The sequence below is a fragment of the Chiloscyllium plagiosum genome, chromosome 1, assembly GCF_004010195.1.
Source record: "Chiloscyllium plagiosum isolate BGI_BamShark_2017 chromosome 1, ASM401019v2, whole genome shotgun sequence".
Lineage (NCBI taxonomy): Eukaryota > Metazoa > Chordata > Chondrichthyes > Orectolobiformes > Hemiscylliidae > Chiloscyllium > Chiloscyllium plagiosum.
This window is the reverse complement of record NC_057710.1, coordinates 34,785,779-34,805,682: the sequence shown is the minus strand read 5'-3', so window position 1 is coordinate 34,805,682 and position 19,904 is coordinate 34,785,779. Positions and strand designations below refer to the sequence as shown.

At 39.9% G+C, this 19,904-nt stretch overlaps 1 protein-coding gene across 1 annotated transcript in view; it reads right to left on the bottom strand.

Annotated features, from left to right (window-relative positions):
* The window catches only part of smad4 (SMAD family member 4), a 108,015-nt gene that overhangs the window by 63,267 nt on the left and 24,844 nt on the right, over positions 1-19,904 (bottom strand). The window contains exons 2-3 of the mRNA XM_043720472.1: positions 14,906-15,343; positions 3,666-3,840 (exon numbers count right to left, since the gene is read on the bottom strand). Coding sequence (XP_043576407.1) covers positions 3,666-3,840; positions 14,906-15,145 — 415 coding nt within the window. The 5' untranslated portion in view covers positions 15,146-15,343. The remainder of the gene's footprint in view (positions 1-3,665; positions 3,841-14,905; positions 15,344-19,904) is intronic.

The window sequence follows — 19,904 nt, the reverse complement described above, 5'->3', positions numbered from 1 at the left end:
CATTAAGTGTATAAGTCCTGCTAAGATTTGCTTTCCCAAAATGCAGCACCTTGCATTTATCGGTATTAAACTCCATCTGCCATTCCTCAGCCCATTGGCCCATCTGATCAAGATCTGTTGTAACCTTCTTCACTGTACACCACAACTCCAATTTTGGTGTCATCTGCAAACTTACTAACCATACCTCTTATGCTCGCATCCAAGTCATTTATATAAATGACAAAAAGCAGAGGTCCCAGCACCGATCATTGTGGCATGTTAATATAAAAACGAATGCACTGAGGGAGTGTTTTGAAAAGTACTAAGATAGACAAGTCCCCAGGACCTGACAGAATCTATCCCAGAATGCTGGGGGACACAGGTGAGGACATTGCTGGTGCTTTCAGATACAGGAGTGGTCTCAGAGGACTGGAGAATAACCAATATTGCACCTTTGTTTAAGGCAGGCAACTGGGATAATCTGGGAAATTACAGGCCGGTATGTCTAAAATCAGCTGTAGAAAAATTATTGAAGATTCTAAAGGACAGCATTTACTCACATTTAGAAAAATATGGACTTAACAACATGGCTTTGTGCAGGAAAGGTCCAGTCTCTCAAACTTGATAAGAGTTTTGCATGAAAGTGACAAAGATTATTGATGAGGGGAGGGTGGTAGATGTTGGCTTTAGGGACTTTAGTAAGATCTTTGATAAGGTCCCTCATGACAGACTGAAATAAAAAGGTGATATCACATGGGATCCACAGTGAGCAGGTACAATGGATACAGAACTGGCTTAGTCATAAAAAACAGATGTTATGGAAGTGCGCTTTTCTGACTGGAAATCAGTAACCAGTGGTGTTCCACAGGGATCAGCACTGGGACCCCTGTGGTTTGTAATCTATGTACATGATTTGGAGGAGAATATAGATTAGCAAGTTGAGAAGATTTGTATCTCAGGTTGAGGCTCTGGATGTAGGTTTGCTTGCTGAGCTGGAAGATTCATTTTCATACGTTTCGTCACCATACTAGGTAACATCTTCAGTGAGTCTCTGGATGAAACACTGCTGATGATTCCTGCTTTCTATTTATATATTTGGGTTGGTGATGTCATTTCCTGTGATGTAATTTCCTGAAAACGATGTCACCACAGGAAATGACATCACCACCCCAAAGAAACCCAAACATATAAAGAGGGAGCAGGAATCATCAGTAGTGCTTCATCTGGGCACTCACTGAAGATGTTAGCTAGTATGGTGAAATGTCTGAAAATGAACCTTCCTGCTCAGCAAGCAAACCTATATACAGAAAATATAGATGCCTGATTAATAAGGTTGAGGATGACAAAAGACTGCGGAGCTGCAGATATTGAGGACGATTGCCTGAGGAGACAGCAGGATATGTATAGGCTGGAGATTTGGGCAGAGAAATGGTAGATGGAGTTTAATCCAGCCAAATGCAAGGTGATGCAGTTTGGAAGGTCTAATGCAGGGGGAAAAGTATACAGTAAGTGGTAGAACCCTTAGTCACATCAATTTACAATGGGATCTCAGCATACAGGTCCACAGTTCCCACAAAGTGACAACACAAGTGGGTAAGATGACTAATCACCATAGAACCACCACAGATTCTAAAAACACATGCAGCATGCTTGTGTTCATTGGTTGGGGCATAAAGTCATGTTGCAGCTGTACAGAACTTACTTGGAATATTGCAAATAGTTCTGGTTGCCACACACTATCAGAAGGATGTGTACGAGAGTACAGAAAAGGTTTACCAGGATACAATCTAGTTTGGAGGGTAGTAGCTATGAGGAAGGATCAAATAAACTTGGCTTGTTTTCACTTGAATAAAGGATGAAGGATGATCTGATAGACTTTTACAAAACAATGAGAGGCATGGATAAAATAGATAGTTGGAGTCTTTTTTTCCCAAGAGTAGAAATGTCAATTACTAGGGGACATTCGTTTAAGGTAAAAAGGAGGGGCAAGAGGGCAGTGTTTAAAAGGAAATATGAGAAGTTTTTTTTAAAAACAGAGGGTGTTACATAGAAGGAAAATGCTAACAGAGATGATGGTAAAGACAGATTCGATAGCAACATTTAAGAGGCATCTTGACAGATATACAAATAGCTGAAAATGTGTTGCTGGAAAAGCGCAGCAGGTCAGGCAGCATCCAAGAAACAGGAGAATCGACGTTTCGGGCATAAGCCCTTCTTCAGGTATACAAATAGGCAGGGAAGAGAAGGAAATGGACTGCATAAAGGCCAAAGTTTTTTTTTTAAGTTTAGACAGGCAGTGTGTGTCGGCACAGTCTTGGTGGGTCAAAGGACCTGCATCACTTCCAATAAAGGTTTTTCAAAATAAAATCAATTTTGACAAGTTTTACTGGTCATTTTGCTGCCATCTTTAGAAATCTTTATAATAATTGCATTTTACGGAACCAAACTGCTTGAAGCATTAATCCCTTTTATTACCAAACTTTCTGAAAAGATCGTTATTGCCTTCTTATTTCTTTTTGCATATCATGGTATAATCAAGGTCAAGATTTTACCCCTGTGCTTATCACCTAATTTTGACAAGTCATGATGCACAATGTACTCAAATTACAAATGCAAGTTTTATTCAGCAAACAACAATGTACAGTATGTAAAACATTAACGTTGAGTTATTTTTCAGTTCTAGGCTTATGAAGACAATCTCATGACAAAAAAGCTCAAACACACATTTAGAAAGGGAACCTTTTGCCTTTAGCAACTAACTTAAGTTCTATTTTTCTTTAGAAATAGAGAAATTTGCATCTTCCCATTGTCACATACATCTAACAATGTTCCGGTAGCTAGAAACTCTTCCCATGCCTCTCACTGCAACAGCGTCTTTTTCTTTCATGGTACTATTTTGCGATGTAAAACTATTTCAGCAACCACCAGTTTATATCCGTATAGCAAAAATCTTTGGTATTCATTCTCTGTTGTATACCAGGCACAAACCCAATCCAAGACTTGTTTTGAAATTGTACCAACAAATCCTGAAAAGAGATCCAAAGTATGACACAGTGCAACTGCAAAATTAATTTGCAGTTGAGCATTGCTGAATTTAGTAAGACAATCAACATTATCCTGGTTCTCTTTGTTGGCAATCTACTTTCCGTAAATTAAACATCAAAAAACTAAACAACATTCTTTTCCTACTCTTTCAACTATGATCCTTCTCCATAATCTTTGAATTCCCTTGTTTTTAAAATTTTCCTTGATTTTCTCAATTTTGTGAGTAGTCCAGTCATCTCTTTCTAAATACTCCACTCATTTATCTCAAGTGCCAACTGGCTATTGGCCACCTAATCTTTCTCTTCCACATATTCTCAGTATGTTGGAAGTCAAGGCCCAGTATTAGGTTTTGATTTTTGATTTTGATTTTAGAGCTTCAGAATTTTTGAAATCTTTATTTCTTAATTTAGCAGTTGGCAAAGTTTTAAAAACAAAGGCTGTCATGAACTAACAGTGGTTCAATTCATCTGATCTTTTCTGTTTTGTTGAAGGTTGGTATTGTCTTGCACTAAAACTTAGCTCATCATCTAGATTTCTCATCAGTTTAAATTAAAAAGTGCCACTAGATACATCTAGTTATAAATAAGCAATTCGGCAAAATTGCTATGTGGTCTTAACAAGAACAGTTAAAGAATCCTTACCAATGCCAGGTGAAACCACACGCTCATAGTGATAAGGGTTAACGCAGACGCTGTCACATTTCAGGTCAAATGCATACTGACAATATTTTACATGTTTGAGTTCATTTTTGTGAAGGTCAGGCCATCTCCAGAGCCGAGCGTAAATCACATGTGGAAAACCTTTGCGTCCAGCCACCTGGGAAGAATGATTTTTTTTTTAAAAGAAAGGATATCAAAGTGCACAATGGTCTTATAAAACCCAAGTAAATATAGGCATGAAAATGCTGCAAAAAGAACTTACAGCCATTATAAAAATGCACATGAAAAAGAAATGCATCAATATGCTAAAGAAGAAACTTCTTAAAGGTGTAGTCTCCAAGTCCAATTAATTCTCTCACGATTTACAATTCTTAACTGTCAAATGATCTTTCCTCTCTATTCTTTAACTTTAAAGTTGAATATATCACAATTGAAGTGTTAGAACTCATTAAATTTATTTTCTCCTTCTAGATTGGTCTAGAAGTAAAAAACAAATGGAGAGATATTAAAAAGGACACAGCGTTCAAAAATGCAAAGCTCAAGCGAGGAGTTAGGAGGACGAAAAGGGGCTGAATATCATGGGCCAGCAGAGTTCAGGAGAATCCCAACGCATTTTATACATAAATTAGAAGCACGAGGGTAGCTAAGGAAAGTGTGGAGCCACTCAAGGGTGAGTGAGGGAGGTTATGCATGGAGCCAGAGGAAATGGGTGTGATCCTTAATGAATACTTTACATCAATATACACCAAAGACAGTGACGCGAGGAATGTTGAGGTAGGAAAAGGTGAGTGAATACTCTCGGTCATGTCAACATAATAAAAGGAGGAAGTGTTGGGTGTCTTGAAATTCATTAAGGTAGACATATCGCTCGGGCCAGACGGGATTTATTCCAAGAAACTGTGGGAGGAAAGGAAAGAAATAGCTATGGCCTTAACAGATTTCTTTGCATCCTCTGTGGTCTCAGGCAAGGTTCCAGGGGACTAGAGAATGGCCAATGTTGTTCCTTTGTTTAAAGGAGGGAAATAAGATAATCCAAGTAATTACAGACTGATGATCCTGACGTCAGTGGTAGGGAAGCTGAAGAAGAACATGAGAGACAAGATTTATGCACATTTGGAAGCAAATGAACTGGTTGCTAACAGGCCACATGGGTTTGTGCAGGGAAGGTCACATGTCACCAACTTGATTGAGTTTTGAGAGGAGGTGATGAGAATGATGGATGAGGGAAAGGCAGTGGATATTGTCTACATGGACATGTGATAAGGTACCTCATCGCAGACCAGTACAAAACGTTGAGTCTCATGGGATCCGGACTAGATGGATACAAAACTGTCTTGGTCATAAAAGACAGTAAATAGCAGGGGATGGGTGCTTTTTGGAATAGACATTAGGAGCTGATGGTATTCCATAGGGATCGGTGTTGGGACCTTTCTTGTAGGTGACCTGATTAATAAGATTGTAGATGACACCAAAATTGGCAGAGTTGCAAACAGCGAGGAAGATTGTCAAAGGGTATAGCAGGATATAAATAGATTGCAGATTTGTACATAAAAGTGGCAGATGGAGTTTAATGCAGACAAATGTGAAGTAATACATTTTCGAAGATCAAATTCAGGTGCGAATTATACAACAAATGGCAGAACCCTTAGGAGCACTGACATATGGAGAGATTGTGTCCACAGATCACAAAGTGGCAACACAGCTAGATAAGATGATCAAGGCGGCATAAAGCATGCTTGCCTTTGTCAGCTGGGCATTGAATGTAAAAAGGTGGCAAGTTATGTTACAGCTATACAAAACTTCAGTTTGGCCACATTTGAACTATGGCTTGCAGTTCTGGTTGCCACATTACTGGAAGGACATGGAGAAGGTTTTTCAGGATGTTGCTTGATCTGGAGGGTTTCAGGTATGAGGAGAGGTTGAATAAACTCAGATTGTTTTCACTGGAAAGACAGAGGGCGAGTACAAAATTATGAGAAGCATACATAGAGTTGATGGTCAGAGGCTTTTTGCTAGGGTGGAAAAGTCGACTTGCACAGGTTCAAGGTGAGAAGTGGAAAGTTCAGGGGAGAAGTGGAAGGAAAATCTTTCACACAGAGGGTGGTAGGTGCCTGGAACACATTGCCAGTGGAGGTGGTGGAAGCAGGAACGTTAGCAATGTTTAAGGTGTATCTAGATACACACATGAACGAGGGTCACAGAGGGACAGAAACTAAGCATGGGTATTAAGCAGCGGGTCTAAATAAGGATTAGAATTGGCGCAGGCTTGGTGGGCTGGAGGGCTTGTTCCTGTGCTGTATTGAATTATATTATGTTGTAACTAAAAACATTGTACTCCACTCTCATGCAGTATAAATGTTGATTTTTGCCCTGAAATTTTTATTCTTGCGAAATGTCCTTATAAGTGCAAGACAAAAGAAAGCTCATCAAAATGTACTTTTTCTCACAAATATTTAAAATCCAGGTATGCTTACTGATGAGATTCTGTTATTTTAATGTCTAGCTCCTGACATTAACCACGTAAAGCCTCTTTCCCTCAACTTGCCCTGGACCATGACGACTGGATTTTTACGTTCCTCTCTACCTCTGAGCAGAAAACTCTGGCATTAGGCAGGCACCACAGTCTTCTGGACTCTCACTCTTGGCTGCAAAGAACTCCTGACATTAAACTATCTTTCTACCCTTCCATTTCTTTTTGCTTCCCCAACTTGAATGGCTTCCTGTGCCATGGTGAAATGGTCAGTTAGCTCATCCACCCTGCTCTCTTAACCTCACTCATCCAATAAGATAATTAATCTCAAATTTGCTGGACAATTGCAAAGGTTGAAGCTCCTGCCAAGGTCCCCTTATCTAACTCACTCACAGTCACATCTTCCTTCCCCAATCAGTGATCAAATCAGAAGACTCTATCCTAAAAGGTGCAATAACTGGGTGGAATGTAGAGCCCAGGTAACTTTCCCCTTCTGTGATGTTTTGCAACGTTTGCAGTTTAGCCTCCGGCTCTAACTCAGAGTCAAAACTGCTCAAGCAGCAAAAACCAGACATGTGTTTGACTGGATCATAATGGCATTCAGGAGCTCCAACTAACCATAAGTATGATACATGGGTGGCACGGTGGCTCAGCGCTTAACCCTGTTGACTCTCAGAGCCAGTGACCCAGATTCGATTCCAGCCTTGGGCATCTGTCTGTGTGGAGTTTGCACATTCTCCTAGGGTCTGCCTCAGTTTCCTCCAGGTGCTCTGCTTTCCTCCCACAGTTCAAAGATGTGCAGGTTAGGTGAATTGGCCATGTTAAATTGCCCATAGTGTTCAAAGATGTGTAAGCTAGGTGCATTACATAGGGGTAAACGTAGGGGAATGGGTCTGGGTGGGATACTCTTTGAAGGGTCAGTGTGGACTTGTTGGGCCAAAGGACCTGTTTCCACACTGTAGGGGTTCTATGAAACTTCTATGATTCTACATAATCTGTCCTGACAACCTAACATATTTTTCTAAATACATCTTAACCTTATCATTTGTTTCTAAACGATTTCAAAACTTAGGAATAGAATAGATAATAAAAATTGATCAGATACTCAGCAAACAGCTAGTTTCTTCCAGGTGTAGTAGAGTAAGAATCAAAATAAGGGAAAAATATTCAAGAAAGCAAAGGAGCAACTCCTCTACTGATTCAACAGTCAGCATACTGTTCAAACAAGTTGTATTCAGCACACAGTCTTACAGCAATGCCTCTATATATTTAACCATATTAAGCTCAGTCTCAGGTGCAGAACAAACAGAAACAAAAACAATAATTGCAGGAAAAACACAGGTCTGATAGCATCAGCAGAGAGAAACCGTTCTTCGGAACTGACCCTGAAACGTTAACGCGGCTTTCTGAAAACATTATGCCAGACTGCTGTGTTTTCCCAGCAATTTCTGTTCTTGTTTCTGATTTCCATAGCGGTTTGATTTTTTTTTGAAAGCAATGAACACGTTTCGTTGATTTTCGTAATTATCAAAATTCAAGTGCACGAGTGCTTGGATATCTGCTTAAACCAAATGAAATTTAGAATACAGTAATTTACAGGTATTAAATGTTAACTGCAAACAAAATTACATTTCCAGAAAGAGATTAGGAACTCCTTTATAAGGGTCTAAGCCTGTGTTAGAGGGTAATACACTCACATGCTTTAAGAATTTGTTGATAGGAAAGAGTGTGGGATGAGATAGGTCTTTTTCTGAAGGGCAGGCAGTTACTAGTGGGTGGCACAAGGATCAGTGCGTAGCCCCCAACTATTCACAAGCATATAAATTGTGTGAAGAAGGGAACCAAATACAACATTTCCAAGTTTGCTGACAACACAAAACTTGGTGGGATTGAGAGTTGAGAGGAGTTAGCAAGGAAACATCAAGGTGATTTAGACAAGCTGAGGGAGTGGGCAAACAAATTGATGCAGTACAATATTGTTAAATATGGAGTTATACATTGTGGTATGAAAAACAAAAGGAAAAGCATGATTTAAATGATGATATATTGGACAGTATGGATGTAAAAACAGATCTGGTTGCCCTTGCACGAATCAAATTAGCCAGGTAGGTACAGTGAACGAATAGGAAGTAAAATTGCTCAACGCGAGAGATTTGAGCTCAGAAATAAGGACATCTTATGCAGTGCCTGGAGAGATCACACCCAAAATACTGAGGGCAGTTTTGGTCTCCCGACCCAAAAAAGAATATATTTGGCAGAGAGGAAGTGCAGAGGAGGTTCACTAGACACTGGAATGCAGAAAAGTTCCATGAGGAGAGATTGATTTGATTGGCCTATATACACTAGAGTTTAGAATATTCGATTTACCTAACATTAAGCAGAGTTTGTCAAGATTCAAAAGAGTAATCATTGTAGGACAATCCTGTCAGATGCACAGACAGGTGATTCTGCAGCCGTGAGTGCAAATTCAGGATCTTATGTTGCATCCCTAGTGCCAGGGTCAAGGATGAATCTCTGGATTATTCCTGGTACCATGTGCTAAAGAGAGTAGGAATAACAAGATAGGACAGATAAATGAATAGATGATGTAGTGAGCAAGGATTCAGATTTTTGGATCATTGGGATCTCTTCTAGGGCAGAAAAGGGACGGGTTTCACCTGAACTGGAAGGGGTCCAATATCCTGGTGGGCATATTTGTTAGTACTATTCGGGAGCCTTTAAACTAGAGGCGACAGGGTGGTGGGAGGATTCTAAATAATAGTGACGATAGATAAATAGATGAGGATGGTTCTGAATTTAAAAAGAGCAAGTTAATTAGAAAAGGCAGACAAGTCAGAGAACAAAGGGTAAATCTGAAGAATTAAACTGAATTATTTCCATACAAAAAGGGTCTTGCAGGGAAGGCTGATGAACTCAGGGCACATATGGGAGCATGTTTCTGTAATGCTCCAGTTCCATGTCTGAGGGAAGGACAGGACTAGCAGCTCAATGTTCTGGGCTTTACATGCTAAAGGAAGGATAGAAAGGGAGGCAAGAGAGAAGGTGTGACGTAGCAGAGTGGTGTTTTTGATTAAGGAAAACATCATTACTACATTAAACAGGATATTTCTAAGGGATCTTTGAGTGAAATTATATGGGTGTAAAGCTGAAATAGGAAGGGGATGATTACCTTGATGTGATTGTACTATAGCTCCCCCATGTGCCCCCCCGCCATCCCCCACACAAGTCAGAAGGTGTGGGTTTTAATGGTGAACAATTTTAAAATGTATTCAAGGAAATTTTATTTATCAATATGTAGATGTATTTACCAGAGAAAGAGCAAAAATGGGAAATAAGGCAGGGCAAGTGACTGAAGCGTTAGTGGGGGAGCACTTTGGGACTAGTGATCATAATTCTATTAGTTTTAAAATAGTAATGGAAAATGATAGACCTTGCATACAAGTTAAAGCTCTTAATTGGAGTAAGGCACATTTTAATGGTATGTGACAGGAACTTTCAAAAGTTGACTGGAGTGGACTGTTAGCAAGTAATGGGATGACTGGCAAAAGGGAGATAATGGGTTCAGAGGCATTATGTTCCTGCGAGAGGATACAGCCAGTAAGAGTAAGAAACAATGGATGAATAAAGATATTGGGGCTTTTGTCAAGAATAAGGAGGAGTTATAGATATAGATAATTTAGATCAAATGAATCTCTCGAAGTGCAGGGGCATTCTTAACAGGAAAATCAGGGCAAAAAGGGGATGAGCGATAACAGATAAAAGTAACCCAAAGAGCAAAAGAGCAACTAGGGAAAGAATAGGGCCTCTTAAAAATCAATGAGGTCATCTGTGTGTGGAACCACAGGAGATGAGAGATACTAAACAAATATTGTGTTAGTTTTTACTGCAGAGAAAGAAAGTAGGCTGGGGAACACGGGGAAATAAAGATCGATGTTTGAAAACAGTCCACATTACAGAACAAGAAGTGCTGGATGTCTTAAAAAAAACTAAGATGGATAAATCTCTGGGGCCTGATCAAGTATACCCCAGAGAAGAAATTACAGGGCCCGAGCAGAGACATTTGTATCATCTACAGCCACTGGTGAGATGGAGGGCAGCTAACATTGTGTCTTTATTTAAGAAAGACTGTAAGGAGAAGCCTGGAAATTATAGACCTTGAAACCTGACATCAGTGGTGGCAAGTTGTTGGGGGAGATTCCGAGACTTAGGATTTACATGTATTTGGAAAGGCAAGGACCGATTACAGATAGTCAGCACTGCTTTGCGCAAGGGAAACTGTCTCACAAATTCAAATTTACTTTGGAGGACATAACCAAAAATATTGATATGGGTAGAGGAGTAAATGTTGCCTATATTGTCTTTAGTAAAGCCTTTGACAAGGTTCTGCATATTAAGACTAATTAGTAAAGATAGATCACATGGGCATCAGCAAGAGCTTGCCAATCAGATACAAAATTGACTTCACAGTAGGAGACAGAGGGTGGTGGTGGAGGGTTGTTTTTTTTCAAGCTGGAGGCCTGTGACCAGTGGTGCTCTGCAGGGATTGGTGCCGGATCCACTTTTATTTGTCATTTATCTCAACAGTTAGGATGAGAACATATGGGAAAATGGTCAGTAGGTTTGCAGAGGATACCAAAATTGGTAATACAGTCAAAAGTCAAGGTGGTAATCGAAGATTACAAAGACATCTTTATCAATTGCACCAATGGGCTGAGCATGGAGAGGGAGCTTAACTTGAATAAATGTGAGGTACTCTATTTTGGTAAAATAAACAAGGGCAGGACTGTACAGTTAATGTTAGAGTTCTGGGTAGTGTGGCTCAGGCACCTAGTTCCTTTAAGGTTGGGTCACATGTAAACAGAGTGGTTAGAGAGAGTTTTGCATGCTTGTCTTCATTGCTCAGACCACTGAGTACAGAGTGTGGACATCATGCTGAGGTTGTACAGGACGTTGATGAGGCCACTTTTGGAGTACTGTGTGCAGTCTAGTTGCTCAGCTGTAGGATGGACACTATTAAATTGGAGAAGACTCAGAAAAGATTTACCAGGAATGGAGGGATAAGTTATAAGGAGAGGCCGGGATTTTCTCCACTGGAACGTAGAAGGTTAAGGGCTGACTTTATAAAATGACTAGGAGCATAGATAAGGTGAATAGCAAAAGGTCTTTCCTCCAAGGTGGGGTAGTTCAAAACTAGGGGCGTAATTTTAAGGTGCGCGGAGAAATTTTTGAAAGGAGCCTGAGGGGCAACTTTTTAACACAGGGTGGTACATATGTGGAATGAACTGTCAGTAGTGGTAATAGATGCAGGTACAGTCACAACATTTAAAAGACATTTTAATTGGCACAAGGGTCTGTTTCTATTCTGTATGACTTCCCTGGATATGAAGTCTAGGATCAGGGTGCACTCCAGTCCCAAGATATGGGGTAGACCATTTAGTACTGAGAAGATAAAAAAATTTCTTCACTCAAAGGGTAGTGGACTTTGGTAAATTCAAAAGGCCAATTCATTGAATATACTCAAGAAAGAAATTGATACATTTTTTAGATATTAGCGACAAAGGGGATGCCAGGAATATGGCGCTGAGATTCAGCATCAACCTTGATCTTACTGAATGATGGAGCAGCCTCAAAAGAGCCAAATTGCCTACTCCCAGTTACTATGTTTTTATTTACCCAACTACCAACACTATGTTCAACAGCATGCTCATATGAAGATCTACCATAGTCACAGAGTCAACCACCTGCCAGTTCGAATCCCATTTTCCATCCTTGTATGCCTTCGCACAAGCGTACATTTAAATACTATTTCAATTCTGAAGACAGAATGGATAGACTAGTGTTGTTTTCCTTGGAGCAGTGGAGACTGAGGGGGGGACATGAATGAGCTGTATAAAGTTGAGTGGTGTAGACCTTCATCATGCAATCTCTTGCTTTGTTTGTCCTACCCAAGTGTGTCACCTCACAGTTATCCAGATCGAATTCTCTTTGCCACTGATCAGCTCAACTGACCAACCTATGTCCTCCTGTAATCTAAAGCTACCCAACAATTTACCACCCAACAATTTTCATATCATCCATGAACTTACTGATTAACCCTTCGACATTGATATCTAAATTGTTTATTTATACCACAAACAGCAAGGGCACCTGTGGAACCCAACTGAACATAAGCTTCCAATCGTAAAAGCAACTCTTGACTATCACCCTCTGTTTCCCACAACTCAACTAATCCTGTGTACAATTTGCCAAATTTCCTTGGATCCCATGGGGTCTTGCCTTCATTATCACAGGAGGGACTTTATTAAAAGTCTAGCTGAAATCCAAGTAGACTAGAATGCACTGCTCTCATCTACATATGGTTACCTCCTCAAAAAATTCAAATCAAGGTGATCAGACATAATACCCCTTTAACAAAACTATGCTGACTATTCTTGATTCATCTATGCTTCTTCATGTGCAGATTAATTTTGTCCCTCAGAATTACTTCCAACTGCTTACCGACCACGGAGGTTAGACTGACTGACTTGCATTACTTTATAATGACGGTATCTACTCTTTAGCTTTCACAGCTCTACATGTACTGATCTACATTCTGGGAAAGGACGCTTTCTTTCCACTGTCGCTATCTATTATGAGAACTATCTACCACATTCTCATTTACCCTATGGATTTCTTAAAAGTCAAGTGTTCTGAATATTTAATTGTCAATCCTGATTATTCAGCAATCTGTATCAGTTTATGGTCACAAGATCAAATCTATTGATCTCAGTTTATGCCATGAATTCATCCATCTTCAGAATATATTGTGCATTCAGATATAATGCCTGCAAATACAACTTACTGCGTTCCCTTGATACGGTCTTAGTTGCAACTTCTCTCACACACACACACAGCTAATTTCTCACAGGTCAGCACTCCAATCTTATTGGTCTATAACCTCCAAATTTTAGTCACTATCCACTCACAATGGCTCATACTTAACCCATTATTAAATTTAATTTTTAAAAACTGAAATGTACTTAAATAATTTTGTAGAAAGATGAATTAATTATTTCTTAGCAAACAATACTGGAATTGAAAATAAAATACAAACTTAATTATACTATTGATTAAAAATGTTTGGGTGTTTTTAAAGAATTTAATGCAATGCTTTTTTTTTTATGTACAACATAATTATATTAAAACTCCATCATGGACATATTCCAACTCTGGTAAAAAAATCTGAAAGTATGTTTTTCAAATACTAAGCATTCCAATTATTTCATTTGGTCTTTTACCAATAGTTTTTTATTTAATTAAAATCTCAAAAAGTTAAATTATGTACACTGTCACACAATGAAAATTACCCATGAATTAACTTATTCAAATAACTGACTAAAGTAGGCCACTCTTCTAGGTGATATTATTATATCTTCATTGGTCAGCTAAGAACTACCTCTTTTAAAAAAGAGGAGTCTTATAATGTAATGGTATAGTTCCGACATCTTGCCAGAAGGTCTGGATTCAAGTCCCACTTCAGGATGCGATGGGCTTGGAAATGTATCATAAGACATCTGCACAGGTTGATTAAAAACAAAAACAACATCTTTATAAACCTCTTTAAAAACGTGAATTTATGGGTGGCCTTAATAAGCCAGAACTAGGAAAAAGAAAATAGATTCTGTTTAGATCCCAAACTTCAAACAACTGTCTGATCCTCATTTTTTACATGTAATATTATACTCCTGCCTCAAAGATAATTATTAGTTATAAGGTATAAAATACTATTTTTAAGTTAAAGAAAGGAATTATCCCATTTCCTTTTAAAACTTTGGCAAACCTTAAAAATGCTGAATCATTTCATATGGACATCATTTAATTAAACATGTGATCAGAACTTGGGCCAACAAATACCAAGTTACCACATCACACAAAAAGTATACTTGCAAAAGGTCTAAACCCGAATGAAATTATATACCTTTCTAATAGTGTTAACTGCATCTTGGATTCATGACATTCAGAGAAGTTACTAGAATCTATCATTTGAGAAGGAGTGACGAAGCACTTGGAAAAGGTTTGAGTGTGTATAGATTTATAAAGGATAAATGACGTCCAGCTCATATAATTAAATGCTTTAGGGTTAGTTATATTGGATTCTAGAGGTACAGAGTGATATAGTGTTTAAGAAACTATAAACAAAAACATCAGTACATGAAACTTAGACAACATACGATATGGGTTGACAATCAGCAAGAAAGGAGCAGCATGGTGGCTCAGTGGTTAGCACTGTTACCTCACAGCTCTAGGGACCTGACTTCGATTCTATTCTTGGGTGACTGATCATGTGGACTTTGCACATTCTTCCCATGTGTGCATGGGTTTCCTCCAGGTGCTCCTGTTCCTCCCACAGGCCAAAGATGCACAGATTAGAAGGACTGGCCATGCTAAATTGTCCGATAGCATCCAGGAATGTGCAGGCTAGATGAACTATCCATGGGAAGTAAGGGTAATGGGGACAGTTGTTTTGGCGGGGGGGGGCGGTTTATGGTAAACATTAGGACAAAAGAACCGACCTCAGGAGAACTATTTAACGTGATGGTGGGGAAGCAACAAATGTAACAAATTTTTTCTGCCTCCCTTACTTTTCTGATAATTTAACCACAGAAAAAACATTAAAATTGTAATTATGTCATTTCTTTATTCATTTCGTTCTTCGTTCTACAAAGCTGCTATAAATAGAAAGTTATAAAATAATTTCCCAATTGACATTTACCTGGAGTCTGCCATCTAACGTTCTCTGTATTGTAACACACTTGCTGGGATGAGCTCCATTTGTTGTTATGGCTGTGATCAATGAATCAAGTTCGTCTTTTTTCTCCTTCAGTTTTTTCACCAAACTCTCAATAGCTCTTTTTGCAAAAGTTTCACTTTCTCCACCTTGTCGATGACACATCAAGCTATGCACAATGCTTAGGCATGCATCATTACTAGTTGGAGTGTTGGTGATGGACATGTTGCTGATCTTATATCAGCTTCTCCCCCTTCAATATAAAATCTTTCAGGTCCTCACAGAGTAGAGAAAGGGATCCTTCCAAACCGGCAAGATGTGATGTAAGCGTTCCCGTGTACTAAAAGGCACACCTGATATCTTAATTGCAGTCAGAACTTCAGCAGAAACAAAGTAGTGGCTTTGAACAGTTTCTCAGAGAACCTTTAAAACAAAGCACAGACAGAACATGTAATAAACAAGTATCCCCTTTCAAAAATAACTTACAATTGTGCACAATTATTTTGATTTACTAAGTTCTCGGATACCTGAAATTGAACTTCTGGGAATATTCTGACAGAGACTTCTCAAAAGGTATTCTTTTTTTCTCCTGAAGATAGAACTATATTGAAGTGCAGTTTCAATACCTCCCAGAAAATCAAATGAGTAATCATGGCTGTAAGGGTCAAGAGACCATTTCATTACAGAATATTTCACTGTGAAGGTTAATCCTGCTATCACCTAAGGTTCACACAGTTCATTCACCAACATAAATTAAGTGAGCAGTAATAAGGAAGAAACCTTGGATAGAATTTCTTAATTTGTCTAGATCAAAATAATATTCAACTTACTTGTATCCTAGCTAAAATTGTAAGATATACATGCAAATTCAGAGCAGGACTAAGCCATGCAGCTCATTAAGCCAGCTCCGTCATGCGTTAAAGTTATGATAGATCTCACTGTGGTCTCAACACTATTTTCCTGCCTATCCCAGTATCGTTTTACACCTGTTTAGCAAAGAATGCATCTAATTCAGCCTTAAAACTACTCAATACTCTGCGTTCCAACAACTTTCTAAGGAAGTGTTTCAAAGGTTTACAGCCCTCAAGAAAAAGGAAAATCTCTGCCCATTTCCATCAAAAATGGAAAGTACTTATTTGAAAGCTGTACCCCCTAGTTCTGGTCTCTTATACAAGGGGAAATATATTTTCAGCATCCATCCTATCAAGTCCTCTGAGGAGCTTATGTCTCAATCAAATCATCCCTCATTTTTCTAGACACTTGCACAGCCTCCCCAATGTTTCCTCATCAAATAACTTTACTATCTTAGTAAGTTTCACACTAAGAAAAGTGAGATCACAATTGAAGGAAGACAGCATGAGTAAATAGTCTAGAGACTTTGGAGGCAGCAGAGAATTCACTGCATAGGGCAAGAGGTACTTCTTGCTGCTTTTTTAGTTCATAGCTTGTAAGAGTTTTTTAAAATTGTAGGATAAATTGGAGCCCAGGATCAGAGCCCAGCACAAAAAAAGTGACATCACTAGACAACCACAAGTTCATTGACTGGTAACAGTTGCTAATTTGACTACAAGGGTTACTTTCAAATTGAAGGTAAAAGGCGAGAAATATTTACAGATTAAAAACAAAAAGATCAGTAGGACCTTTTAAGAACACAAATTCAGAACTAAGCAAATAAAATGGAGATGGAGATGGAGATGCAGGACCAAGCAACATGTAGCATTTGCCTAATGTGGTGAGCTGGTGGACCGCACTGTGGTTCATAGTGACCACATCTGTCACAAGTGTTGGTTGATTGAGGAACTCCGGCTCACAGTTGACAAGCTAGAGTCTGAGATTCAATCGTTATGACACAGAGGTGGAGAGTTACATGGTGACTATTTCAGGAGGCAGTCACACCCTTGGATTAACTCACTCAAATTCAGCCAATAGTCTGGAACAGGAGGGTGTGACAACCAGTGAGGCAGATAGTGGTTCTGATGAGGGTAGGAGTGTAGCGAGAGACTAAATTAAAAAGCAGATCCAAACAAGGTAATAAGCTCCAGATTACTACCTGAAAGCACACAGGGTCAACTAGACTAAAAAGTAAACGAGTGGCTCAAGGATAGGCGTGGGAGCAACACGTTTGAATTCATGGAATATTGGCACCAGTACCAATAGACAATAGGTGCAGGAGTAGGCCATTCTGCCCTTCGAGCCTGCACCACCATTCATTATGATCATGGCTGATCATCCTCAATCAGTATCCTGTTCCTGCCTTATCCCCATAACCCTTGATTCCACTATCCTTGAGAGCTCTATCCAACTCTTTCTTAAACTAATCCAGAGACAGGGCCTCCACTGCCTTCTGGGGCAGAGCATTCCACATACCCACCACTCTCTGCGTGAAGACGTTTCTCCTCATCTCTGTCCTAAATGGCCTACCCCTTATTTTTAAGCCGTGTCCTCTGGTTCGGGACTCCCCATCAGCGGAAACAGGTTTCCTGCCTCCAGAGTGTGCAATCCTTTAATAATCTTATACGTCTCAATCAGATCCCCTCTCAGTCTTCTAAACTCAAGGGTATACAAGCCCAGTTGCTCCAATCTTTCAACATAAGATAGCCCTGCCATTCCAGGAATTGACCTCATGAACCTACGCTGCACTCCCTCAATAGCCAGAATGTCTTTCCTCAAATTTGGAGACCAGAACTGCTCACTATATTCCAGGTGCGGTCTCACCAGGGCCCTGTACAGCTGCAGAAGAACCTCTTTGCTTCTATACTCAATCCCTCGTTATGAAGGCCAGCGTGCTATTAGCTTTCGTCACTACCTGCTATACCTGCATGCTTGCCTTCATTGACTGGTGTACAAGAACACCCAGATCTCTTTGTACTGCCCCTTTACCTAACTTGACTCCATTTAGATAGTAATCTGCCTTCCTGTTCTTGCCAAAGTGGATAACCATACATTTATCCACATTAAACTGCATCTGCCATGCATCTGTCCACTCACCTAATCTGTCCAGGTCACCCTGTAATCTCCTAACATCCTCCTCACATTTCACCCTGCCACCCAGCTTTGTATTATCAGCAAATGTATTAATGTTACTATTAATACCATCTTCTATATCATTAATATATATATTGTAAAAAGCTGCGGTCCCAGCACTGATCCCTGTGGTACACCACTGGTCACCGCCTGCCATTCTGAAAGGGAGCCGTTTATCACTATTCTTTGTTTCCTGTCAGCCAAGCAATTTTCAATCCAAGTCAGTACTTTGCCCCCAATACCATGCGCCCTAAGTTTGCTCACTAACCTTCTATGTGGGACTTTATCAAAGGCTTTCTGAAAGTCCAGGTACACTACATCCACTGGATATCCCTTATCCATCTTCAGAGTTACATCCTCAAAAAATTCCAGAAGATTAGTCAAGCATGATTTCCCCTTCATAAATCCATGCTGACTCTGACCTATCCTGTTACTGCTTTCCAGATGTGTCGTAATTTCATCCTTTATAATTGTCTCCAGCATCTTTCCCACCACTGAGGTCAGATTAACTGGTCTATAATTTCCTGCTTTCTCTCTTGCTCCTTTCTTAAAAAGTAGTACAGCATTAGCCACCCTCCAATCCGCAGGAACTGATCCCGAATCTATCGAACTCTGGAAAATAATCACCAACGCATCCACGATTTCCCGAGCCACCTCCTTCAGTACCCTGGGATGTAGACCATCAGGCCCCGGAGACTTATCAACCTTCAGCCCAATTTTAGCCTTAACCATTTTTTTCCCTTTCACATACCTAAAAAAGCTTTTATTATCTTCCTTTATATTTTTGGCCAGTTTTTCTCATTTTTTCTCTGCGTATTTCCTTCTTAGTAATCCTCTGTTGTTCTTTAAAAGCTTCCCAGTCCACCATTTTCCCACTCATCTTTGTTACGTTATATTTTTTCTCTTTTGACTTTATATGTTTCTTAACTTCCCTAGTCAGCCACGGCCACCCCTGCCTCTTCATTGGATCTTTCTTCCTTTTTGGAATGAACTGATCCTGCATCTTCTGCATTATACCCAGAAATATCTGCCATTGTTCCTCCACTGTCATCCCTGCTAAGATATTGCACCATTGAACTTTGGCCAGCTCCTCCCTCATAGCTCCAGAGTTCCCTTTATTCAACTGAAATATTGTCACTACCGATTGTACGCTCTCCCTTTCAAATTGCAGATTAAAGCTTATTGTATTATGGTCACTACCTCCTAATGGCTCCAGGAAAGGAGGGAGCTTCCAATAGGACAAGCTCCACCTTAATCATGCTGGGACCAAAGTGCTGGCAAATTAAATAGTTCAGGCTTAAAACCAAGTGGGTCTGGAGTGGCCGGGGGGGGGGGGGGGGTTTAGTCACATGAAAAACTTTGACATTGTGTGTCTGTGTGTGGGGCTGCTGCTCAGGTGAGGTGATTAACATTTCCACTAACAATCAGTAGGACAGAGTATGGGAAGGCTCAGGAATCTAACATCAGACACAGCAGATAAGGGGACAAATATGAGAAAGGGGTACAGTCTCACAAGACCAAGTGTGTGGTACTTAAAAGCAACACAGAACACAAAATAGGTAAATGAGCTTGTAGTGCAGATTGAAATTGGCAAATATGATTCGGGGGCATCATGGCGACATGGACGCAGGGGATCAGGACCAAGAACTAAATATACATAGATATGTAAAAACAATGACTGCAGATGCTGGAAACCAGATTCTGGATCAGTGGTGCTGGAAGAGCACAGCAATTCAGGCAGCATCCGAGGACAGGCAAAATCGACGTTTCGGGCAAAAGCCCTTCATCAGGAATAAAGGCAGAGAGCCTGAAGCGTGGAGAGATAAGCTAGAGGAGAGTGGGGGTGGGGAGAGAGTGACATAGAGTACAATAGGTCAGTGGGGAAGGAGATGAACGTGATAGGTCAGGGAGGAGAGGGTGGAGTGGATAGGTGGAAAAGGAGCTGGGCAGGTCCGACAAG